Raw genomic sequence first — 26501 nt, forward strand, 5'->3', positions numbered from 1 at the left:
ATGACACTGAGAAACGATGTCTCATCAGGCCACAATCTAAACGTCCACTGACAGCCAGTACTAGTTGAGAAAAGACGTTCATATTGACTATAATCTAAACGTCCACTGACATCTAGATTTAGTCGATTTATGACGTGAATAAAGATGTCCAATCTGGCCACAATCTAAACGTCCACTGACTACCAGATTTAGTTGAGAAAAGACGTTCATCCTGGCTATAATCTGTACGTCCTTTGACATCCAGAATTATTCGACAAATTACGTGAATAAAGATGTCCAATTTGGCCACAATCTAAACGTCCGTAAACATCCAGATTTAGTCAATAAATGACAGAAAATATGTTAAGGCCACAATCGAAACGTCAACCAATCAAAAAAGACATCTGAAATGACTGTAAAAAAAAAAAACAACCATCGTCATTGTCATAATTGCAGAGTCCCTCAGTCCAGACTAATTTCCTAAAGTCTTTCATTCCAGATTAAGTGCCAAGCCCTTAAACACGATCGTTTTAAGTTTTATTGTGTTGTGTTAATTTATACTACTGTTCTAGTTTTAAGTTTTGCTAAGTATTAGTAATAAAAATATATTTTGAGATTTAAATAGTTGATTTCTGGGAGTGATCAGTTTGGTTTACAGGAAAATGGTAAGCAGTTTATTACAATTATATTGATAAGATTCAAAAATGCAAGACTAGTATACACTACACAGTTATTCAATTGAATATTCAGTATTATCAGTATTCTTTCAAATCTAATTTAGGTCTACACTGTAAAAAATGTCTGTGAAAACTACAGTAAAAAACTGTAAAGCAGCAACAGTAAAAGATTATTTAAACAAAAATGGCATGTCACTGTATTACATACATTAAATTACCGTAACTTAAGAAACAGTACATAACTTAAATTTTTACTTTCTTAAAATGTAAAAAACACAAATTGTTACAGTGAAAATATTAATTTTGGCTAAAATAAATTAAAAACTACCGTAACTTCTCAAGCAAGTAATCCCCCTAAAATCAACGGTATAATTCTGTGTAAAAACACATTTTGTTGATGTGTACTATAGAATTTACAACATAAAACCTTCAAAAATTCGACAAACACATACCTTAAATTCTACTGTAGCAAGATGTTAAACATATGGTATATGGTTGTTAAATAAGTCAATTTTAAAGGGATAGTTCACCCAAAAATGAAAATTCCAAACCCGTAAGATTTCATTCATCTTTGGAACACAAATTAAGATAGACAGCAATGGTCGTTACACCATAATTACACAATTAAATCCAAAAAATCTTAATTTCTGTTCCGAAGATGACATAATTTAAATTTTCTTTTGGTGAACTATCCCTTTAATTAAAAAAAAAATTAAAATATTCTGTAATTGACTGTACTTTTGTGTATTTTTCTTTTAAATATGGATCAAATTTGATAGTTAAAATGCAACGAAAAACAAAATGGATGTCTTGAAAAAAGTCAAGAGATAATTTTAAGAATACAAATATATTGACCTTTATGTAATCATATTGTAAAAATATTTGATTTTCCATATTATTTTTTAATTGTCACTATAGGCTATGAAATAAAATCAGATAGAATAAGCTAAATAAAAGAGCACAAGACATAACAAAAACTTGCCCATTCTAAAAGAAAATTATGAAAATGTGTTTTATTATTTATCCTTTATTATTCATGATAGCATGTTTTAAAAATCCTATTAAAAATACCCTTTAAAAGTAAATTATTGAAAACTGTGTAGTAGCCTATTATTCATGATCTAAGCCTATTTTTTAAAAAATTAATAAATAAATAAAGTAACCTATCATAAAACTGTGAAACACTGAGAAACATTTATCAAAATCATGAACAAACATGAAGACAGAAAAAACAACAAGAAGAAGACGGCTTCCAGTCCCGACTTCTGACATCATGAGAACTGCACAGCGCGATCTGCATGCAATACAAGTGGTGAGTACTATAATGCCTTTATTTATTTATATTATTTAGGGTAACTTGCAAATTGTGAAGGTGAGGGGAAAGGCATTATCGTGCACTGCTGACGCATGCTACATGTGTATCTGTTTAGTATAACGTCTTTTCAAAGTGCATCTTCTTTTAACCCATTCCCCATTTCTGGGCTTATTTAAAAAAAAACAATAGTGCACGGGAACGCGCACTAATTTAAAATGGGGGAAGGGCACCGCTCATTGAACGAACGTTAACAACGTCGACGTCATTTTTTTTTTAGTCAGCGCCATTTTAGCTCGCCCACCGCCTAGCAACTGTTGGAATAACGATACGTGATAACACAACTGTTTGACTTCTGGGGACTTCACATCTCTTTTCGAGTCAAGCCCGACAACACTTTTCTAAACTAAAAAGGTAAAACTCTCGAACAACTGTCGTTGTAGTTATTGATCCTGTCTTGTAGACGCGATGTTGTGTTGCAATTTCTGTGGCAAGTCGGTCAAATCATTGAGGGGGTATGTACTACACTGCAAACTTCACCGAAATGAACCACGTTGTTTATTTAAGTGCTTTGCAGCCGATTGCAAACAGACTTTCTGTACATATGCATCATTTAAGGCTCATTTTTACAGAAAACATAATGTTAATGCGCCTGTTAACATTACTGTCGGGACAGCTGTTAACATTACCGCTATTAAATGTGCAGTAACATCCATTTGAAGTGTTAAGACAAAACACTTAAACAGCACTACCTGTATGGAACAGCATCCACTTTACTGTACCTTATCTGTTAACCACTAACAGAAAAAGTATGCTTTTAGGTTTTGGGTTAATGTTAATGTTTTAATAAGCATTGTTTTTGGTTCAGTTCAATTGGTAAACTGGCTTATTTCACATTTTGGTAAAAGTTATTAATGTCTAATGATTACCTAAGAACAATGTAACATTTTGGACATTTTTGTTAAAGGCTGTATTTGTTCAGTTTAGTAAAAAAAAAAAAAAAAAAAAAAAAAAAGAGCAATTTTTTTTTTTTTTTTTTTTTATTTTTCTAAAGATGTTACAAAACAAATTGATTATACTCCCTGCATATAGTGTGATATGCTTTTAGTTTTGGATTTTAGAAGTTTTGTTTTTTCAAAATAGTCTGATACAACAGGGAGTTTAGAGTGTTTGGCTGTTTACATACTGATGTTAATAAACCTTTTGGAAAACTTTCCAGACACCTTTTTTCAGTGATTGTTGTAACCTTTCAAATTAAGTTAATGGCTGATGGCATTGCTAAGATCTAGGAATCTACTTAAAAGTAAGTAAATACTTTCAAATTTTTCTGCTAAAAGTAAAATAGCTTTTACAGACACACACACATTGTATAAGCTATTTTCATAACTAGTGTAAAATTGAAGTCTTTCAATTCTGACACATTTCAAGCACTGCATTCAAACTTCAGTAGATGATGACTTTGAGGAAACAACTTTCTGGACCTTTGTGACAAAAGAAAGTGGTGAAATTGTACTCTTTTATCAACAGTATTTATTTAATTTACTGGTTTTAACTTTTAATGACATGTTTTTGCTGTATCCACTTTATTGAACAGCAGCAGTAGAGATTAACAAGAGACACAATGGAGAGAGATCAGGATTGCAGCACCAGGACCTAGGTGGAAGTGAACTTTGGTTGCTACAATAATGGTATGTGTTGTGTTGAACCTGATTAGCCACTTGTGAGGCACAACTGTTGGTTTTTCACTAAATGTGGCCATTTATTTATTACATGTAATTTGCAAACTGCATTTAAAAGAGTGAAAGATATGCTTGAAAATATGTTGTCTTATTTAGGACAATATTTTTCCCTTTACCTGTTTTTGTTATGTTATGCCAGGTGTTGTACGCAACAAGGACCTCTTCAATCTCTTTTTCCTGACAGTATCCATTTGGATTTCGATACTTTTCAAGAATAAATAGCAGTAAGTTTTGCTGTTCATTATACATTAATTTCTTTTACTTTCTTACCAAAAACTTTTGAAGTACTATTTAATTATTTAACCCTTTCTTTAACTTGCACAGCTGGAAATTTCAGTGCTTCCAACTTTGCAGAAATGTGGGATGGCCAAGTCTCAGAGTGCTAAGCTTCAGTGAGTACATTTCATTCATAAGCTTTTAAAGTAACTGCCCTGCATCAATATTTGTCAGATCATACATGTTACCTTTTGGTCAGCTGCTCAAATAACTTTACTCTGTTGTCATTGATATGATAAAATTGTGGAACTAAAATCTTTTTTTTCTAAAGAGTATTTTATTACAACATAAATGTGTTCACAATCTTTCATTCTATAGCAGTGCATATGTCAGTTTTTAATTTCAAAACAGAGGTCCTAATGCTTGATCTCAACTGATGTGTAAAATATTGTTTATGCTAATTTTTCTAAACTTTTAACATCATATTACTAAAATTGCTTGCACATTTACAGATTAATATTACCACACGTTCACCACATTCTGTCATCTTAGTGAAGCTTGTATGCATGCATGTAGATCTTGAGTAAAATGTATTATATATTCATGTACATTGTTTACATAATGTTGACGATGATTACTTTTTTAGTTGGAAATAACACAACCTGCTTAATATTTCTAAGCGAAGCACTTACTGTAGCTAATGTGTAAATGCTATAAAATTTGTTATATCACTTAACTATTTATGTTATCATTTTTTTCTTTTTTTTTTTTTCTTATCTCCTTTTTGCAAAGAGGATCATGTCAGCACCAGCTCAAAGTTCCAGTTTTCTGAACATTGTATCCTGTGAGCAAGAGACTCTGTCCAACCTCTCTTCAGTCAAGTCTGGACCCAATAAGACAGCAGTCTCAAGGACAATTAATGGTAAGTAGTGGTATAGTTCAGTGTAACAAATGCTAGGTAGATTCAAGCACAACACTCAGTTCAAACTATTAGTGAATAATAAAAAAAATATTTATTTCATCATTTTATTTTTACTATTAAAAAGATCAAAGATACACTTTGAGGCGCCACGTAGGATTTAAATCAAACCTCGCTTATCAATACATACATAAACGTGCATATACACCTAGAAATTACTTGCATATACATGTATACTGTTGGGTGTTCAAAATATATATATGAAATACACGTGCACACTAATATGAAATCCATACCAATACATCTTTTCTTAGTAATGAATATATATACACTTGTGAATAACTTGTATATACATATAAACTTAATGCATGCATACGTTAATAGACACTCGCTTATACGTATAAACTTGATCCATGCATATACACCTACAACAACACGCACATATACATATAAACTCGCTGCATGCAGACACACCTGTACATACTCGCATATACATATAAACTTGATCCATGCATATACACCTAAAAACACTCGCACATACATATAAACTCGTTGCGCGCATATACACCCATAAAACACTCACGCAAACATACAAAATAAATTTCAGGTAAGACGCAGGCTTTAGTTGTGTATATACATATATGCAAGTGATTTCAATTGTGGATGTGCGTTAACTTTTCAGTGTAAACGGAAGGCATTTCAGTGTAAACGGAAGCAGCGGCACTTCCGGCGGAATCTCCAGATGCCGGGGCATTTTAAAACGCTTAACGTGACTTAATGCATTAAAATAGTGTTTTAAAAATAACTTTAATATAGCATACGATGTACCAGGGGCGAATTTCCACTGGGCACTTTTCAAAATCCCGTTCAGCACCGCCGAGAGTTCGCGCGATTGTTCAAACAAAACCGAAAGTAAAACGCGCACGCGCCTTCAAAAGCAATTTTAATACCCCGCGTTTAGAGCGCGACTCCCCAATGCGTGCAAATTAGGCTACATAACATATTTAGGATGTTATTAGTATGTAGGCTATAATAGGTTGTGTAGTTGTCTATAGTTCTCTATCATGTTTGAAAAATTTAGTCTCTATTTGCACTTTGAATATTGAGAGAGTAGCCTACTTGGCTACTATAACTAGGACTGTATAAACTAGGACTGTTTTATATATATATATATATATATATATATATATATATACATACTGTCTTTATTTATATGTTAAATTTGCGAAAAAGAGCTTTAGTTAGGAGGTCAAACATTCAAGAAGCTCATAATTCATGTACAGTTCTAAGGTCTGAAGAGACTTATGAAATCATGCAGGAGAGAATTAAGCCAGTCAGTTGAGTTTGTAGCAAAACTTTTTATGGTGTTTGAGTGTTGTTGTCTTTTACTGCATGTGATAATTCATACTCAGAAAGTAGAACAGAACATAGTTAAAACAATTCAAATAGAGACCAAAATTTTTCGAGCATGATACAGAACTATAGACAACTACACAACCTATTATAGCCTACATACTAATAACATCCTAAATATGTTATGTAGCCTAATTTGCACGCACTGGGGAGTCGCGCTCTAAACGCGGGGTATTAAAATTGCTTTTGAAGGCGCGTGCGCGTTTTACTTTCGGTTTTGTTTGAACAATCGCGCGAACTCTCGGCGGTGCTGAACGGGATTTTGAAAAGTGCCCAGTGGAAATTCGCCCCTGGTACATCGTATGCTATATTAAAGTTATTTTTAAAACACTATTTTAATGCGTTAAGTCACGTTAAGCGTTTTAAAATGCCCCGGCATCTGGAGATTCCGCCGGAAGTGCCGCTGCTTCCGTTTACACTGAAATGCCTTCCGTTTACACTGAAAAGTTAACGCACATCCACATATGAAATCACTTGCATATATGTATATACACAACTAAAGCCTGCGTCTTACCTGAAATTTATTTTATATGTTTGCGTGAGTGTTTTATGGGTGTATATGCGCGCAACGAGTTTATATGTATGTGCGAGTGTTTTTAGGTGTATATGCATGGATCAAGTTTATATGTGTATGCGAGTATGTACAGGTGTGTCTGCATGCAGCGAGTTTATATGTATATGTGCGTGTTGTTGTAGGTGTATATGCATGGATCAAGTTTATACGTATAAGCGAGTGTCTATTAGCGTATGCATGCGTTAAGTTAATATGTATATACAAGTTATTCACAAGTGTATATGTATTCATTACTAATAAAAGATGTATTGGTATGGATTTCATATTAGTGTGCATGTGTATTTCATATATATATTTTGAACATCCAATAGTATACATGTATACGCAAGTAGTTTCTAGGTGTATATGCATGTGTTTTATGTATGTATTGATAAGCGAAGTTTCATTTAAATCCTACGTGGCGCCTCATAATACACAGTACAAATGCACAAATGAAATAAACAGTGCTTTATTTTTTCAGCTACAATAGGTGTAGATGTGTGTATTTCAGTCTTTTGCCCTGATACTCGTATTGATTATCAAAGTAGACTGCATAATTCAGAGTGTTGCTTGCTTGTGTGTAGTTCATTAATAATCAATTTGACAAAAGAAGACTGAGTTTATCTCTGTTTAAGCATATTGCTTATGAACTAACTTGTCTTTGTGTCTGTTTTCTGCAGATAGATCATGCCAATCCACATTGAAATAGTGACAACATTCAAGTCTTCAAGCAGTACATTTCCAGTTTCTCGAACTGACTCAGTCCATGTCTTCCGTCAAGTGTGGACTCATTACTGTTGTTCAACCAGACAAGCGGCCCTGATTGATGTTTATGTCATCATTGATTATCCTGAATTTATATGGACACATTTTATTTCCAAGATCAACACGTCTTTGTGAGTACACTGGTCAAGTTATTGGATCAGCTCAGACTGTTTTAACACAGTGCCTGTGTGCAGAATCTGTTTCTTTAAAATCTAATAATTATGGTTTGTGCCTTGATTTACTATAGACAGTATTTATTAGTTAATTTAGCAATTACAATAATATGACTGATTACTGTAAAATCTGTGGCAAACAACTGTAATGCCTTTTGTATTTTACCGTATTTTTTGCAGTGAAATTCTGGCAACCACAGCTGCCGGTAATTTTCTGTAAAATTGAACATTACAATAAAATACTATAATATTCTATACAGTTGTATTGTGTTTGTTACGTAAATAGAATGTAATTAGTTTGACAGTATATTTATTATATTAACAGTAGTTTACTGTAAGAAAATCTACATTTACAACTGCTTAAAGTAAATTACTGTAAACAAGCAGCAGTTCTCAAATGTAAAATTGACGGGTTATCAAAAAGTATTCTGTAAAGCATTTCACATTGTGACCATATATTTTACGGTGAACTTCTGGCAACCACAGCTGCCGGTATTTTACCGTATATTATACTTTTTTTTTTTTTTTTTTTTTTTTTACAGTGTATGGTCTGTCTGAAGTTTCATGACGCGACAACCATTAACAAGAGTAACTGGGTTTTTCTTAGTGAGAACTAACTCACTTCCACTGTTTGAAGTAAACATTTTTTAAAGTTTGATCCTTGCAAATATGCACAGATGGGATTTCCATGTTAGTACAGTTGTGTTAGACATTTCTACAGAAAAAGCATTTAATCCAACTTTTATTCTCCTGAAAAGACGTATAAAAAACTTTCATTCTGGCTCCTGTGAGGACGTCTTCTGGATGTCTATAAATTACGTCTGTAGCACGTCTTTAATTTACGTCTATGCAATGTCCAGAAAAGACGTATAAAAAACTTTCATTCTGGCTCCTGTGAGGACGTCTTCTGGATGTCCATAAATTACGTCTGTAGCACGTCTTTAATTTATGTCTATGCAATGTCCAGAAAAGACGTATAAAAAACTTTCATTCTGGCTCCTGTGAAGACGTCTTCTGGATGTCTATAAATTACGTCTTATAGATGTGTTCTAGACCACTTTTTGCTCGCTGGGAAGCTTGATCTGCTTATTAAGCAGTTAATTCAGCAAAGTAAGTATTTCTTTAATTTCCTTCGTATAAACTTCCCTTCTAGGATTATTATTATTAAAGTGCGGACTAAATTAGAAATGGGATGAAAAGAAGAATCATCAGCCTTCAGTTTTCAAAAAAAAAAAAAAAAAAAAAAACACATGTATTTTCTGCTATTCTAGTTTAAGACTAATAAAATGTAAATATATAGGCCTAAATCTGAATATTTGTGCATATGTAACCATATGTAATATGTAACCAGACAATATATATATATATATATATGTCCCATATAACATTTAAAGTCACACGTCACACTCATTTCTGAAGCTGCAAGTGACTGGTTCATCATTTTAATATTTATGTTTTATTCATGCAAAATGTTGTCAGCAGCTAGTTAATATTGCACAAGTAAGATGTGTAACAGATTTTGCTTTTCATGTTAATAACTTATTTTAGTCTGAGGTAAAACTAAAAGAGCTCAGTACATTTTATATTCATTTAACGAAAGTACCTCTTTAAGAAATTGTATTTGATTGATTCTGATGTACTACCTTGTTATTACCACAAGAGGTCGCTGAGGTGTTTCAGAACATAATCTTATATCTTCTGAGGCTGTAATCGTAGTTATTGATGAATCCATAACCATGAGCACAAATAGTTACACAATAGTTTTTCCCCCGTGATAATACCATGATAGATTTAAAGTATTTGTGGTTACTGCTTTTACAACAAATACTACAGTTCAACTTTGGTTCCTTAAGTCAAACCATAATTTATTTAAATAAAAAAGCGTTTTACTTGTGATTACTATGAGTTTTCAACACATCCCACAGTTAAACTCTTGTTCCTGTAGTAACATCTTAGTAGATTTCAATAAAATACTGTTTTACTTGTGGTTACAATGCTTTCACAACAAACACCACCAGTAAAACATTGTTCCATGTCGTAATTTTACTTGTGGCTTATGAAAATGAACCATGGTTTTATTATAGCAACAGTATAGTAATCATGTTTTTTGTGGTATTGATTACCATTTGTAAAACCACAGTTTTACTACAAATACCATGGTTAAACTATGGTTACAATACCAAAACCATGGTTAATTTTTAGGTACCATGATTTAACTATAGTAACCATGTTTTATTTGTAGTAAAACCATAGTTAATTTTTGTAAGGGTGGTTTCAGTGATTTCACATAAAATACCACAGTTAAACTCTTGTTGCTGTAGTAAAACCATAGTTAATATCTCCGAAGGCCTGTGGTTAGGGCTATGGTTTGATGGCACTATGTTGCTGTGGTAAACCCATAGTTAACTTTCATAAAATCTGTGGTTATTTTTGTAATTTTAGAATTCTCTTGACACTTCCAAAACAGATTCTTGAAAATTATGCGAATAATTAATAATTTTAAGTGCAAAAATGACATATTCCCTGCATCATAAAAAATAGCAGGCCTAAGAAACATTTTAAGCCTTTAACATAAAAAAGACTGACTTTTTAATTAAGGAAGGCGGCAAAGTGAATGTATTTTAAAGACATGCTTCCTGATGCCTCAGTTCCCCTTAACATGTTCTCTGTCTGTGTGAACAGGAGGGATGTGAATGTCAGCAACTTGTGGTTATTGCCCTGTGCACACTGCTGAAGGTGGCGTAGAGTTTCACTGGAGACAGGGACAGAGTTTAGAGGCTCAGAGAGATGGGAGGTGAGACAGTGGGATGGCCAGCCTATCATTACCCTTCAACTTCTGCTTTCTCTGGCTCAGCGTCCCACACTATGCGTCTGGTGCCATTCGGCTCCCTCTTTAACACATGTGTGTGTCCATGCATCCACAGACGGCTGTCAGCGCTTGCTGAGGAGCATCAGATTCAGGTACTCTCAACATCTTGCATCCAGGTACTAATTTTTTAACTATTCTTGAAGTTACTTACAGTCTTTCGTGTTTTTACGCACAAACAGGGCTGAGATGTGGGTGCGTGTAATTGTGACCTCTGTGCTTCTCCTGTCAGGTAATTTTTGGACATCTTGTGTTTTTATACAGATAAATGCATGCATATTGCAGATACACTGAGTCTAATCTGTGCTCTTATGTTACCTGAGTGCCCTTGGTGCACAGGTTATTTATATTGTATTGATCTGTGTTTTTTCCTGTTTTTATCCCTGGCGTCAACAGCGCACACCTTCCTAAGGTCAATACCGGCCTCTGATTACTCTTCTGTTGCTTTATAGGAGTCGGGGCAAGTAAATGGCTGGTGTATTTCTCTAGGACGGACATCTGCGCTTGGGCCGGGACCACCGTAACGCTGCCGTGCCGCTACGATTACCCCTCGCCCTACAGCTCCACGCGGGTCATGTGGTTTCACATCTCTGCGGAGGGCCGACGGGACGTCGCATACCATACTGATGGGAATCTGTTGAGCCCCTCGTACAGGGACAGGATCAAATACATGGGGGGCCACAAAAGATGCAGTTTGCAGATCACGAACGTAAAGCTGAGTGATGTAGGAACGTACCATTTTAGATTCGAGACCGACAACCAGCAGGGCCGATGGACCTCTCCTGATGGCATCACACTGTCCATCACAGGTGAGACCACATTTTAAAGGTCAAATGTGTATTTTTATGTTAAATAATAACCAGTTTAATATCTAGATGCAGCTATATATTGGAGTCGGTACAATTTACAATACTTTTAGTCAGGAGGAATACATTAGTGGCAGAAAAGACTAAAACTGTAAAGTCATCAAAGTCTGAAAAAAAAATACATTATTCCATAAATATATCGCGGAGCACAAGTAATAAGAAATGTTTCTCAAGCAACATATCAGCATATTTGAATGATTTCTGAAGGGTCATGTGACAATGAAGACTGGAGCAATGATGCTGAAAATTCAGCTTTGCATCACAGGAATAAATTACATTTGAAAATATATGCAAATATATAACAGCTATTTGAAATAGTAATAATATTTCACAATATTACTATTTTACTATATTTTACTGTATTCAAATAAATGCAGCCTTAGCATAAGAATGTAATGTACTGTAAGTAAGCCAGTGGATTTGGGGGGCTACTTGATTATTCGACCAATAGCTGTCAGCTGGAGGGTGGAAGAAGTGTTTGGGATTTTTTTTTAAGCAACCACCTAGAAACACACTACTAACCACAAAGCAACAGCATGGCCATGTCCACTTTTTTCTTTAACTTGGAAGTAAGCCTATCTGTGAGATTTCTGGTTCATTAGCTGCTATAGGAAAATAACGAGAAGAATAGCAATGTACAGTAAAACTGTCTGCACTACAAACCAGTGTGCTCATAATTAAGATAATGCATTAAAATAATATGGCAAAACGAGCCAGACCCATAAAATTTACAAATAGCTGTGCACGCTCTTACGGGATGAAAAAAGTGGATAATTGTGGCAATAGGTTTTGCACTCACATTTTCCATAGAAAATCTAGTAATTAGGCAGAAATTAACAACTTTTTCTTTTCTTTTGTTGTTTATTTGCATATAATTGCTGAGAAAACCCACCTGCCTGTTCCTAAAATAATGTAGCATGTTGCATGGAGCTAATGTTGTGAAATGTTGTCCTGGTTCCAGAGCTTCACGTTCACGTACATCCACCGAGAATAGGCAACATGTATGCTGCTGGCGAGACGGTCTTCTTGAGCTGTGTGGCGCGAGGCTGTGCCGCCCCTGGCAGGAACTATGCCCTTTATCGGAATGGGATCAACTTGGGTCAGTCCAACAAGCTGTCAGCCATCTATAATTTGGACAGTCAGCATGCAGGTACCTACACCTGCCGTCCAATACCACCTCAAAATGTTCAGTCACCGGGACTCACCCTGGCTCTTGGATGTGAGTATTGTGCATTCATATAGGCAGTTGACGTCAAAAGTGTACATACACCTGCAGAATCTGAAAATGTTAAATGTTTTACCAAAATAAGGGACCATACAAAATGCATGTTATTTTTTTATTTAGTACTGACCTGAATAAAATATTTCACATAAAAGACACATAAAAGACATTTACATATAGTTGTTCATGAGTCCCTTGTTTGCCCTGAACAGTTAAACTGCCTGCTGTTCTTCAAAAAATCCTTCAGGTCCCACAATTTTTTTGTTTTTTTTCGACATTTTTGTGTATTTGAACCCTTTCCAACAATGACTGTGTGATTTTGAGATCCATCTTTTCACACTAAGGACATCTGAGGGACTCATATGCAACTATTGCACAAGGTTCAAACGCTCACTGATGCTTCAGAAGGAAACACAATGCATTAAGAGCCAGGGAGTGAAAACTTTTTTGAATTTGAAGATCAGGGTAAATTTTACTTATTTTGTCTTCTGGGAAACATGTAAGCATCTTCTGTAGCTTCTGAAGGACAGTGCTAAATGAAAAAAAAATATATAATATTTTGGCAAAATAAGAAAAATGTAGCCTACACATCTTCATTCTGTTTAAAAGTTTACACCCCTGGCTCTTAATGCATCATGTTTCCTTCTGAAGCATCAGTGAGCGTTTGAACCTTCTGTAATAGTTGCATATGAGTTCCTCAGATGTCCTTAGTGTTAAAAGATGATTCTCAAAATCATACAGTCATTGTTGGAAAGGGTTCAAATACACAAAAATGCTAAAAAAACAAGAATTTGTGGGATCTGAAGGATTTTTTTGAAGAACAGCAAGCAGTTTAACTGTTCAGGACAAACAAGGGACTCATGAACAACTATCACTCAACAAACAAACAGACAAAAAAAAAAAAAAAACACAGCTGTGGATCATTCAGGTAACAACATAATATGAAGAATTAAGTGTATGTAAACTTTTGAACAGGGTCATTTTTATAAATTCAACTATTTTCTCTAGTGGACTATGTGTAAATGTCTTTTATGTGAAATATGTTATTAAGGTCAGTACTAACTAAAAAAAATACATGCATTTTGTATGATCCCTCTAGTTTTGGTAAAATAGTTAACTTTTGCAAATTCCGCAAGGTGTATGCAAACTTTTGACTTCAACTGTAAATAAAAACATGAAATTTCTGCTTTGTCACAGCAGGAAAAAATACATTTTAAAACATATTAACATAGGAAATAGTTATTTTAAAGTGTAAAATATATAACAATATTACTTTAACTGCAATATTAGTTTAACTGTGTGTTTGATCAAAGAAGTGCAGCCTTGATGAGCATAAGAAAACAGAAATAAACATTCAACAAAAAATTATTGAATATACTTTACTGGATGTACTATAAATATGTCTAAAATTTGCTGCATGTGGTAACTAAATTATCTAATTTTATACAATATATGCATTATTTAAGATCAAGTAAAAAAGCTATTTAAGCAATCAACTTTACATTAAATATAATTTATTAAATACATTAAACTTGTAAATACAGTGATTAAAGCAAGGTGTGCAATTGTCTACTGTCGGCCGTCCTCTCCCATTAGAAACTGCATTTCACCTCTCTCTTTCTCTGTGTCTTAGACGCTCCTCGCTACACCACGGTACAGATCACCCCTCGGGAGGCAGTCAGAGAGGGCGATTCGGTGACTTTGACCTGCAGTAGTGATGGAGCTCCGCCAGCAGAAAGTTTTGCCTGGTTTAAAGAAGGAGAGAGTGGCAGCGTGCCAGACAGCTTTAAACCTGAGCTGAGATTGTGGAGTTTGGACTACAGGGACCACGGAGAGTACTTCTGTGTGGCCCGCAACCCGCTCGGCACAGACCGGTCCAGACCGATTTTACTCAATGTTACCTGTAGGTTGCATCTTTTTATGCATTACAAGTCTGTTTGCATGCACTTTTAAAAATTAGGCTTCCAAAAGGGGCTTTGGGTATCAATAAAATAGAACCATTTATTCTTAGTGTAAAATATGTAACTGATTTTATTTGCATGCTCATCTCTAAATACTGCAGCTTTTAAACTGCAGCACATGCAGTTTATCAGTGAATAGGTCAGAATGACAGTCTGTTTTGAAAATGTCACCAGACATTTGAACTTTGCACTCTCCCTAATTAGACATATATTTCCATTATCGCTGATCTGATGTCTTTGTGTCCGTGCAGAGATGTCTTTCAGTTGCTGGTTCTTGTGTAATAACTTTAATTTTGGCAGGACATTATGTCACATTGTCTGCCACCCTCTAATAGAGCAAAGTTCAAATCGAGAGTACATATTTAGGGAAACCAGGAAACCACATGATGCTCAGCCATGAAAGGAGCATTTACTTCCTGTTTTCACTTGTTAAGTCAAACATACCTACTAGCATTGGTCTTACTTAGGGTTAGGGGTGTGTTTAAATTATTCCGTATTAAACTTTGGTACGTGACTCATCTCACATTGTTTATGCAATGGGCATGATTAATACCTCAAATTGTGCAGTTTGTGTAGGACATGTGTGCTATTGCTTTTCAAAATGTTGTACTTTAACTTGGTAAATGCTAAAACAGCAAATACTGAAAAGGGGTGCTAGACCATATCTAAGTGGGTTATTCTGGAGTGAGCACTGAAGGCTACAGTAATGATGCTGAAAATTCAGCTTTGCATCACAGGAATAAATTACATTTATAATATATTCAATTAAAAAATCCCAGGTATAAATATTTCAAAGTTTTACTGGTTTCACTGTATTTTTGATTAAATAAATGCAGTCTTTAAAAAAAAAAAAAAAAAATCTTACCAAAATGTGTATTTGTGAGCAAAGACAGTGTTAGTACAGTGAACTCAAAAGTTTACATACACCTTGCAGAATCTGCAAAATGTTAATTATTTTACCAAAATAAGAGGGATCATTCAAATGCCTTTATTGTTTATTTAGTACTGACCTCAATAAGATATTTCGCATAAAAGATATTTACATATAGTCCACAAGAGAAAATAATAGCTGAATTTATAAAAATGACCCTGTTTAAAAGTGTACATACACTTGATTCTTAATACTGTGTTGTTATCTGAATGATCCACAGCTGTGCTTTTTGTTTGTTTAGTGATAATTGTTCATGAGTCCCTTGTTTGTCCCGAACAGTTAAACTGCCCGCTGTTCTTTAGAAAAATCCTTCAGGTCCCACAAATCCTTTGGCTTTTCAGCATTTTTTGTGTATTTGAACCTTTTTCAACAATGACTGATTTTGAGATCCATCTTTTTTTACACTGAGGACAACTGAGGAACTCATATGTAACTATTACAGAAGGTTCAAACACTCACTGATGCTTCAGAAGAAAGAACAATGCATTAAGAGGCAGGGGGTGAAAACATTTTAAATTTGAAGATCAGGGTAAATTTTACTTATTTTGTCTTCTGGGAAACATGTTAAGTATCTTCTGTAGCAGGGGTCACAAGATCCGGTCCTGAAGGGCCGGTGTCCCTGCAGAGTTTAGGTCCAACCCTAATCAAACACACCTGAACCAGGTAAGCAAGGTCTTACTAGGTGTACTTGAAACTTCCAGGCAGGTGTGTTGAGGAAAGTTGGAGGTAAACTCTGCAGGACACCGGTCATCCAGGAACAAGTTTGGTGACCCCTGTTCTATAGCTTCTGAAGGGCAGTATTTAGGCAAAATAAGAAAAATGTACATATCCTCATTCCGTTCAAAAGTTTTTTTAACTATTCAGGACAACCAAGGACTCATGAACAACTATCACTAAACAAACACAGCTGTGGATCATTCAGGTAATAACACAGTATTAAGAATCAAGTTTATGTAAACTTTTGAACAGGGTCATTTTTATAAATTCAACTAGTATTTTCTCTTGTGGACTATACGTAAACGTTTTTTTATCTTAAAAATATCTTATTCAGGTCAGTACTAAATAAAAAATAACATGCATTTTGTATGATCCCTCTTATTTTGGTAAAATAGGGAAATTTGACTGTGCTTTGAAGTGTTGTAAAATATGCTTATATGTGTTTCCAGACTCCCCTAAGAACACAAGAGTCGTCATCAGTCCTAAAGGAGACATCATGGAAGGGTTTGCTGTCAATCTGACCTGCAGCAGCAACGCCAACCCTCCCGTGGAGAAATACGCCTGGTACAAAGTGAACGGCGGTCAGCCCTGGACCAAAGGCGCTGCGCAAAATCTCACTTTCCCTAGCGTGCGTTCCCTTCATGCCGGACAGTATTACTGCACTGCATGGAACGTGTTTGGCATGGGGACGTCGCCCATTATTTCCCTTTCAGTGCTTTGTAAGTTTATACTTATACTTATATACATGTATTATAAATTATGTTATAAAATGTATCAACCTTATTTTTAAATTAACAGTTTTGTAACTTAAATGTGTGATGCTCCTGGTGTCTTCCATTTCCAGATATTTTAAAGTTATAAATTCACAATTCAGAGAAAATGTCAGAATTGCAAGATGTAAACTTGGAAATGCGAGATCATATCTCAGAATTTTTACTTTTTTTCCTCAGAATTATGAGTTTATATCTTGGAATTCTATGGAATCCCTGTATAAAAAGATATAAAATTGCAGCTTTTTATCTTACAATTCAAACGTTTCCCTCCCAGTTCTTAAACCCAGATATGTGAGATCTGGCAATTCTGACTTTTTTCTCAGAATTTCAAGATTATATCTCACAGTTCTGAGATTATCTCTGTATCTCTCTTCTTCATCTAGTACAAAAGTAATTGATTTAAAATGCATTTATTTTATACTAAGAAAAATTCAAGTCTATTAACATATTTACTGACATATCGCTTAAGACTTACTGATATAAAAAATATTTGTAAAAAGTTAATTAAACTTTATTTGGAGTACTACTTGTGCACAAAGCACATTTCTTAATATTAAGCCTAAATATGTTTTAATGTCACTATTGATGAGGACTGTATGATCTTTATATAATATCAGTCTTTAAATGCAAAATATTTAAAGTGTACCTAAAGTATACTTGCAATAGTTCTACTTTAATACAATCAGATAGTATATCCTTATTAAATAAATGTATTTTAAATGCATTTTAAAAATAAATTTTTGCATATTTATTTTTCACTAGAGTATATATAACTCAGAATTGTGAGATAAAAAAAAGTCTGAACTATGAGATAGTAATAACTTTTTAGTTTTCTTTCATAACATACACACTGGTTTGTAGTGTGAATAGTCAGACCATTTACTGCACATTTAATGCATTTATTCAAGTTATTTACTTGAATTGGCATATAAATCACACACAGTGCACAAAATGCACATTCACAGAAAATAGCTTACTTCCACATTGCAAAATAAGTTGGATACTATACCTCAATCCTCCATTTGTCAATCCATCCTCCAAGGATCCCCATCTGTTTCTTTCTTTCATTTAACCTCCCCACCTCTAACTCTCTCTCTGTCTCTCTCAGATGCCCCCAAAAACACCTCTGTGTTGGCTCGGCCTTCCACTGTGATCGAAGCGGGGAGTTCGTTGACGCTAACCTGCATCAGTCAGGCCAATCCGGCGGTGGAGAACTACACCTGGCACCGGATCAATGCGGCTGACGCCTGGGAAACTCGATCAGGTCCCAGCTACACCATTGCTGAGGTCAGCCCTGGAGCCAGCGGCCAGTACTACTGCGAGGCCCGCAACCGCATTGGAGCGCACAGCTCCCCGGTTCTGACGGTAAAAGTTCGAGGTCAGTGCATTACACAGTTCAACAACATCTTTGCTGTTTGTTTGTTTGAGCATCGAACATCTACCATCTAAATGTGATATTATAATGTTTCTTCACTTTGATGTTATTACTGTTACTTCTGGTTAAAAATAATTACATTTAATATACATAAACATTTTTAATGCAGCTTTAAAGGGCTCTACACAATCCCAGCCGAGGAATAAAGGTTTAATTTAGTAAAACGATCGGTGACTACCGATCCTTTCCAATGTGACTATGTTATGCATGAAGTCGAGCTAGTGCAAGACGAGCATTTGTGGTTCAAAAGTATACAAATTTTAATTGTTTTAAGAAAATGAGCAATTGTTTAGCTAGATAAGATCCTTATTCCTTGGTTGGGATCGTGTAGAACCCTTTGAAGCTGCACTGAAACTGTGATTTGGACCTTTAACCCATTGACTCCCATCGAAGTCCACTAAATGAACTTCTGCACATAAAGATACAGTAGTTACTCCCTGGTGGCACTTAGTGTTCATTAGATGAATAATGTGCATGTACTGTAAGCTTATGATTGAGATGTTGTGCGTTATATGTTCAGGCCGACTGAAGGTAATCGCATTGGCATCTGCCGTGGGCGTTTCTGTCGGATTGATCTCATTGACCGTGGTTGTCATGATCAGGTGATTTTATGATTGCTAGCTTTGATAGTAAATATCTGATCTTCTTATCTGATCTTACACACATCATTTCACATCTCTTTTGCAGTAAAAACATGCATCGTGTTGACACTGAAAATCTTGAGGAAGAAAAACAGGTCATTTTTATGAGTGTCATCTTATTCTGTCATCATACGATTTGAATCTAACCTAAAATAATCACATTAATCAAATCTCTTGATTCTTGTTTTAGTGTTCACCAGTAGTTGACTTACCATCAGAAAATACTGTGTTTAGTGAATCAACTTCAGAGACGTTTCTCCTCAGGAGCACAAAAATGTCAGACATTCCGGTAAGGTTTTTTTATTTACTTTGTTTACTAATGTTAGTCTGGTCAAAAGTTGAGGTCAAAAGTTAACATACACCTTGCGGAATCTGCAAAATGTTAATTATTTTACCAAAATAAGAGGTATAATACAAAATGCATGTAACTTTTTTATTTAGTACTGATCTGAATATATAATATATATATTTCACATAAAAGACATTTACATATAGTCCACAAGAGAAAATAATAGTTTTTTTTTTTTTTTTTTTTTTAAATGACCACATTTAAAAGATTACACATGCTTGATTCTTAATACTGTGTTATTACCTGAATGATCCACAGCTGTGTTTTTTTTTTTTTGTTTAGTGATAGTTGTTCATGAGTCCCTTGTTTGTCCTGAACAGTTGAACTGCCTGCTGTTTTTCAGAAAATTCCTTGGTTTTTCAGCATTTTTGTGTATTTGAACCCTTTCCAACAATGACTGTTAGATTTTGAGGTCCATCTTTTTACACTGAGGACAACTGAGGGACTCATATGCAACTATTACAGAAGGTTCAAACACTCACTGATGCATCAAGAGCTGGGGTGTGAAAACTTTTGAACAGAATGAAGATGTGTACATTTTTCTTATTTTGCCTAAATATAATATTTTTTTTCATTTAGTACTGCCCTTCAGAAGCTACAGAAGATACTTCTATGTTTCCCAGAAGACAAAATGGGTTACATTTACATTGATCTTCAAATTCCAAAAGTTTTCACCCCCCAGCTCTTATTGCATCGTTTTTCCTTCTGGATCATCAGTGAGCATTTGACCCTTCTGTCAGGTTGATTATTTTAAAAACTTAGCCCCTTTGCTTAACAAAAAAGGTCTCAGCCTCATCTTCATCCACTGCACAATTTATTAATAACACTATTAGCCCAAAACCAATCATGCATGTGATTGAAAGTTTAAAAAATCTACCAGAAATAGTATTGCATGACAGGTGCTATATGGTATGTTTTATAATGTTCTGTGATTTGTAATGCACTAATTAAAGTCTTGATGTTAAGGATAGGTTGTACATGAACTGAGTGAACACATAAGTGTTTTATTTTGTGCCTTGTTCAGGAGGAGCCAGAGGAGATTTATGAAAGTAGTCACCCTTCCATCGTGCCCCTGAAAGAAGCTGCTCGGAGTGCTGAGGAGCAGGGAAAAATCAACTACATTACGGTGCATTATTCTCGCATGCCCAGGTTAAACACTATTACACAGTCCATGTGTGCTGGATTGCACCATCTGTTGTATTAAGGCCATAGTTGTTATGTTTGTCATTTTTATTTACAGTCGGGACCAGGCAAAGGTCACAAGCATACCTCTAGATGGAGAGAAGCAGCTCAAAGATGGTCCTAACGTTGTTTATACTGTTCTCGCCAAGCAACCAAGAGAGGAGACAGATGAGTCTGAAGTCTAGAGTGGTCAAGTGATGGAAGAAATGGTGCAATCACACAGGGATTTTTTTTTTTAACTACATGTTATTACAGAGCACATATGGACCACTTGATGTGACCTGAATGAACTTGAAAATAGGCCACACGAGTAGAAGAATGTGCATGGATGGTCTGTTCAATTGTGTCCAGCTGCAGTTTGCTCTAATAAAATCCAGTTGCTCAAAATGATACACTACTCTTTAAAAGTTTGGGGTCAGTAAGATTTTATAATGTTTTTGAAAGAAGTCTCTTATGGGAAGGAAACCAGGGGGTGAAAACTTTTTAAATTTGAAGATCAGGGTAAATTTAACTTATTTTGTCTTCTGGGAAATATGTAGCTTCTGAAGGACAATACTAAATGAAAAAATTATTATATTTAGGACAAACCAGGGACTCATTAACAACTATCACTAAACAAAAAAAACACATCTGTGAATCATTCAGGTAACTGTCACACTTGAGGCAAGGAAGAAGTGAGGATCTAAATGCAGCACAATTTATTAACAAAAATAATAAAAAGAATCCAAACAAGGCAGAGGAATCCATACAAGGCAAAAACCATGCAACAGTTTACATTAAGTAAAACAACGACCGGCAAACAAAGACTGAAACACAGGGGTTAAAATACACAGGGTAACTAGACTAACAAGGGGGTGGAGCTAATGAACTTCCTTAGAAACAAATGTGGGAGCAAACAAGACAGCACAGGGAATGGGGGAAACAGAAACAAAAACACAGGAAACCAATAACAGAAACAACTTGAGAGTTCTTAAAGAAGAGATGGAGAAAATAAGGCAGAACCGTAACAAGAACACAGTATTAAGAATCAAGTGCATGTAAACTTTTGAACAGGGTCATTTTATAAATTCAACTATTATTTTCTGTTGTGGACTATATGTAAATGTCTTGGATGTGAAATATCTAATTCAGGTCAATACTAAATAAAAAATAACATGCATTTTGTATGATCCCTATTAGCCTATTTTGGTAAAATAATTAACATTTTGCAGAATCTGCAAGGTGTATGTAACTTTTGACCTCAACTGTATATTGCAAAATGTCATTATGTATATAATGTATATTGCATAATGATTGTTTTAATTACTTTTAAAAATGTAATTTAAGCATTCATCATTATTCCAGTCTTCACTGTCAGAAATCAGTCTGATTTTCTAATTTCTTTGCTTAAAAACATTACTTCTTGTTGAAAACAGTTGTGCTGCTTAATATTTTTGTGGAAACAGTGATACATTCTTTTCTGGATTCTTTGAAGAATAGAAAGTTCGACAGAACTTTTTTAATTAAAAAAAAAAATGAAATAGAAGTTTTTGGAACATTAAAATTGTTTTTACTGTCACTTTTGATCAATTTAATGCCTCCTTGCTGAAAAAAACAAAAACAAACTAATTTTACTGACTATGACCATTTGAACGGTATTGTATCCACTATATGCTTGAGTGTGACATGATCCCATCATAAAATAAATAAATACATAAATAAATATTCAATTTAATTTAAATAATAAATCACAGGAAGCCCCAAATAAATAATTTCTTACAATGCCAACAGTGTCTGTTGTCATACATTTTCTGGCAGTAATACACAATTTACTGCAATTACTGAAAATGAAATTAAAATGTGTACTGATCTGTTTCTATTAAATAAAATTAACCTTTGATTCTCCTTGACACACACACACACAAAAAGAAAAATAACTATATAACATTTTTCACACGTCAGATTACTATGGAAGCCTGTTTCCTCCACTAAATAATAAAAAAAATAATAATTGCGACTTTTTATCTCACAATTCTGACTTTTTCTCATAATTGCATGATACTAACTCACAATTTTGACTTTTAATATAAGATATAAACTCACAATTGCGAGTTATAAAGTCAGAATATAAAGTCTGACTTTTTTTCTCAGAATTGCGTGATATGAACTCTTGCGAAAAATAAAGTCAGAATAAAAACATTTTCTTGCAATTGTGAGTTTTTTTTTTTTTTTTTTTTTTTTACAGAATTGTGAAATATAAACTCGTAATTGTGAGTTATAAAGTCCAATTTTTAGGGGGAAAAAAACTGTTAAAAAGTTACAATTGCGACAATAGAATTCTGACTTTTTTTCTCAGAATTGCGAGTGTATATCTCACAATTCTGTGGGTGTTTGTATCACGCAATTGCGAGAAAAAAAAGTCAGAATAGTGAGAACAAAAAAAGTCTCAATTACCTTATTTTTTATGGGCTTCCATAGATTACTGAGACCAAATGGCATATCCTTTTTTTTTCTTTTAACAACCTTTTTATTTTAGGGGGAACTATTCCTTTAATGAATGTTGCTTCGTTTTAGAAAGTGAGGTAATTTTAAATGAAAATTATGTGCTGAAGAGGGTAGAACGAGAGGCAGTTTTTAATTATTTACTAAATATCTGTACTAATGGCTTATTACATTCTTTACTATCTATACATAACCATTATTTTCACTTTTTACAGACTCCGTGACAAGCAACGTTCATGGTGACATGCAACACGGCGGCAGTGACTTGCAAAAAGTAAGATACAATACGATAGTAGGGTACAAAAACTGAAATATGACTACAAAAAGTGAAATATAAGAATGAAACATTGTGCCGTTTGATATGCAGAAAAAAATAAATAGATAACAGACTGCATAACAGATGCAAAAATGCATAAAATGAATGTAAAAGTAGCACACAAACAGAAAAAAAAAGCAGAACTGTTGGTTTCCATCTCTTGTGTCAGAGTCACAAGTAATTTTTTTCATCTTCTGTGGTACACTTGTTTAAAGTGACCTTGACCCCTGTCTGAAAAACAAAGCCGTATGTCTTTAGTTTCTTAGACCATACATGATGTCAGACAAGATACTCACTAGGTAAAGTGAGCTTTGCTTACCGTGACTTGCGTCTGATGAATATCGCAATGGCTGCTATTATGATAACCATGATGATAACTCCAAGCACAATGCCAGTAGTGGATGAAGATGCACTTTTTGCTATGAACAATTAGGACAATGAAATACTTGCAGATATTGATATTATAACTTATTTTATATTTAATGTAGAAAGACATTAACAGGCTAGCCTAATAATGTCATGGTAACTAGTCACAATAAATCGTTCACAGTGAAGGTCATGAAACATTTACAGATTTCTCTGAGGAAGTGACTCTATTTTGTGGAAACGTTTTTGGTCCTCTTATGAAGAACTTACATTTGCTGTGGCCTAAAAAGGAGGTTCTGCTTTTACTCTCTATGGAAATAGACAAAAGATATTGGCCAATAAGATTGGGGTTTTTTTGGCTTTTTTTTTTTTCTTGTCTCACACATGTATGTGTCAGCTGTTATGATGCTTAATTTTAGACATGATTTGGATGAAAATAAAATAAAATAAATAAAAATTATTACAATAAGGTTCCATTTATTAACATTAGTTAACTGAATTAGTTAACATGAAATAACAATAAAAATATCTTCTATATTAATACTAAATTAATCTTAATATTAATCTCAGAATCTACTAATAAATTATTAAAATAAAAAGATCTGTTAATATTATTTAATAGACCTGTGCTAACATGAACTAGCAATAAATGTGTTTTAATTAACAAAAAATAGATATAATAATAAACACTGTAACAAATTTATTGCTCGTTTTTAGTTATTATTAGTTAATGCAATAGCAACCAAAAACTAATAAGACCTTTGGTTAAAGTGTTACAATATAAATAATAAAAATGCTGTACTAGTCAGTTTTATATTTTATGTGATCTAGAAATTCAGAAATATATAAAGACAAATAAAACTGCTAAAGGGATCTTATAATTTTGAAAATATTAGGAAATTTTAAAATTGTAATTTCCGGGCTTTCCTAGAATAAAATATTTTCAGAAATATTTTTTAAATTTAATTTAATTTAATTTTGTATTTTTGTATTACTAATATAAAATTATATTAGTAATAAAATTATTGTTCATAAAATAACATAACATGGAAATTGTCTAGTTAATATATATATATATATATATATATATATATATAATGGGAACATAATTTTATATTATTTTAATATATTATTATTTTAATATGATACTCATAATATAAAATTATTAATTATTATGCTCATTTGTTTTTCATAAATACCATAGACTGTGTATGCTCTGTGCCCATTTTATTATTGTTCAATAATAATAATAACAATAATAATCACAGCTATTATTATGTTTATAATATAATATGAAAATTAAAATAAAAAAAAAATATTTAACATAAATATTTAGTAATGTTAGTTTTAATGTTAAAATACTTAGTTATAGATTATTATTGTTCATAAAATGGCAAAACATTGGGAATTATGTAGTAACAAATTTTTCAAAATTCTGACAAATGATTGAAAACTTTGAAATTCATTGACGAAAAACAGTCACTTGAATGCACTTCTCATGCTTGGAATAATAAAGACTGTTTTTTTTTTTTTTTTTTTTTTTTTTTTTTTTTTTATAGTTCATTGAAGAACATTTTACATTCATGAATCTTTCAAAAGTTTCATTATGGGGGGGTTGGGGGGGATATTATTTACACTAAGAGAAAATGGTTCTTTTAAGAACTGTTTACTGAAAAGTTCTTTGGGGAACCAAAAATGGTTACTCTATGCGAAAACCTTTATTTCTATGAGTGCAGTGTGCATGTCCACAGAATAAGACACTTACTTCCTGTCTGATTTGTGACCTGTAGATTCACTCCTTTCTGTCCTGGTAGCTTGGCCTTCGGGTGGTCAGTAATAAACCAGAACATGTACACCCCGCTGTCTTCTGACCTCAGATTAGATATCATCAGAGAGCAGTTTTTGCTCCCTGTCTGCCCCAAGTACTTGACCCGGCCCTGGTATGAGGGCTCAGGGAATATCCCTGCACTGTGGTACACGTATCTGGGAGTAATGCAGCGACTTTCATTCAGACACCACATCTCTGACAGCACTTTGTGCGGTGTTCCCTGGTCAGACTCCTCAGGGTAGTCATAGGTGCATTGCAGAACTACAGAAGATCCAGAAGGAGCATAGACTGGATCCACAGGAACATGCACTATCCAGTCAGAGGCAAAAGCGACTGAAATGGAAGCATATGAGTAATTCTGAAGGAATCAAAAACAGCTGGTTCTTCTGTCTAAACAGCATTCCTATCTGTGCCTTCTCAAGAAAGTTAGATACTCTCAGTCTTGGAGAGCTCAACAATAGAAGCAAAACTTCTGTAAGTCTTACCCGGCAGAATCAAAAACGTCAAGGTCCATACGCCTGTAAGGAGATTCGCAAACATTGTTGCTGCCTTGAGTATTTCCTTACTGAGCAGATTTGAAAACATCACCCTTGTCTAGTTTTTGTTCCTCCTCCTCCTTTGTCGTCATTTATTTATGTCATTATTTCCTGCTTGTTTGATTTTTTGTTGTTGTTACTACATGTTTGTACATGTTGTTGGTACATGTTTATGGTATTTATTGCCAATCTTAAGAGCTAAAAAAAAACAGAACATCAACAATAATAATATATTATAAATTAATTATGAATTTTATTTTTCCATGTTTCATGATTTATAATATA

At 33.9% G+C, this 26501-nt stretch overlaps 2 protein-coding genes and 1 long non-coding RNA gene across 7 annotated transcripts; 2 read left to right on the forward strand and 1 right to left on the reverse strand.

Annotated features, from left to right (window-relative positions):
• Positions 1–1883: 1883 nt before the first annotated feature.
• On the forward strand, positions 1884–8001 carry LOC127178402 (uncharacterized). 5 transcript variants are annotated; one of them, XR_007829389.1, is made up of 7 exons: positions 2218–2382; positions 3188–3542; positions 3583–3656; positions 3847–3931; positions 4032–4099; positions 4716–4845; positions 7489–8001. It is a non-coding gene; the product is annotated as an uncharacterized LOC127178402 (long non-coding RNA). The 5 variants fall into 5 exon arrangements; XR_007829392.1 differs by lacking the exons at positions 2218–2382; positions 3188–3542 and adding an exon at positions 1884–1968 and having other exon boundaries at positions 3563–3656; XR_007829391.1 differs by lacking the exon at positions 3188–3542 and having other exon boundaries at positions 2234–2382; positions 3563–3656.
• A 2434-nt stretch (positions 8002–10435) lies between these two features.
• si:dkey-33i11.1 (B-cell receptor CD22) lies at positions 10436–21413 on the forward strand. The gene is made up of 13 exons (XM_051131250.1): positions 10436–10540; positions 10671–10707; positions 10795–10844; positions 11065–11421; positions 12440–12697; positions 14334–14603; positions 16759–17028; positions 18191–18460; positions 19038–19119; positions 19205–19253; positions 19349–19447; positions 20532–20656; positions 20748–21413. The coding sequence occupies exons 1-13, from the start codon at positions 10534–10536 to the stop codon at positions 20872–20874; spliced, it is 2001 nt and encodes a 666-aa protein (XP_050987207.1). The 5' UTR covers positions 10436–10533; the 3' UTR covers positions 20875–21413.
• On the reverse strand, positions 21373–26284 carry LOC127178398 (myelin-associated glycoprotein). The gene is made up of 4 exons (XM_051131256.1): positions 26166–26284; positions 25618–26013; positions 23806–23905; positions 21373–23717 (listed from the first exon to the last, which is right to left on the reverse strand). The coding sequence occupies exons 1-4, from the start codon at positions 26263–26265 to the stop codon at positions 23696–23698; spliced, it is 618 nt and encodes a 205-aa protein (XP_050987213.1). The 5' UTR covers positions 26266–26284; the 3' UTR covers positions 21373–23695.
• Between the last annotated feature and the right edge of the window lie 217 nt (positions 26285–26501).

This window comes from Labeo rohita, chromosome 16 (assembly GCF_022985175.1).
Source record: "Labeo rohita strain BAU-BD-2019 chromosome 16, IGBB_LRoh.1.0, whole genome shotgun sequence".
NCBI lineage: Eukaryota > Metazoa > Chordata > Actinopteri > Cypriniformes > Cyprinidae > Labeo > Labeo rohita.

Coding starts and splice junctions, on each gene's coding strand:
- si:dkey-33i11.1 (XM_051131250.1), top strand. Junction 10,708..10,794: donor CTGAGGAGCATCAGATTCAG/GTACTCTCAACA, acceptor ACGCACAAACAG/GGCTGAGATGTGGGTGCGTG. Junction 14,604..16,758: donor GATTTTACTCAATGTTACCT/GTAGGTTGCATC, acceptor ATGTGTTTCCAG/ACTCCCCTAAGAACACAAGA.
- LOC127178398 (XM_051131256.1), bottom strand. CDS start 26,265: ATGTTTTCAAATCTGCTCAGTAAGGAAATACTCAAGGCAGCAACAATG. Junction 23,906..25,617: donor GGTCACAAATCAGACAGGAA/GTAAGTGTCTTA, acceptor AATTGTTCATAG/CAAAAAGTGCATCTTCATCC. Junction 23,718..23,805: donor TTCATCAGACGCAAGTCACG/GTAAGCAAAGCT, acceptor TTTGTTTTTCAG/ACAGGGGTCAAGGTCACTTT.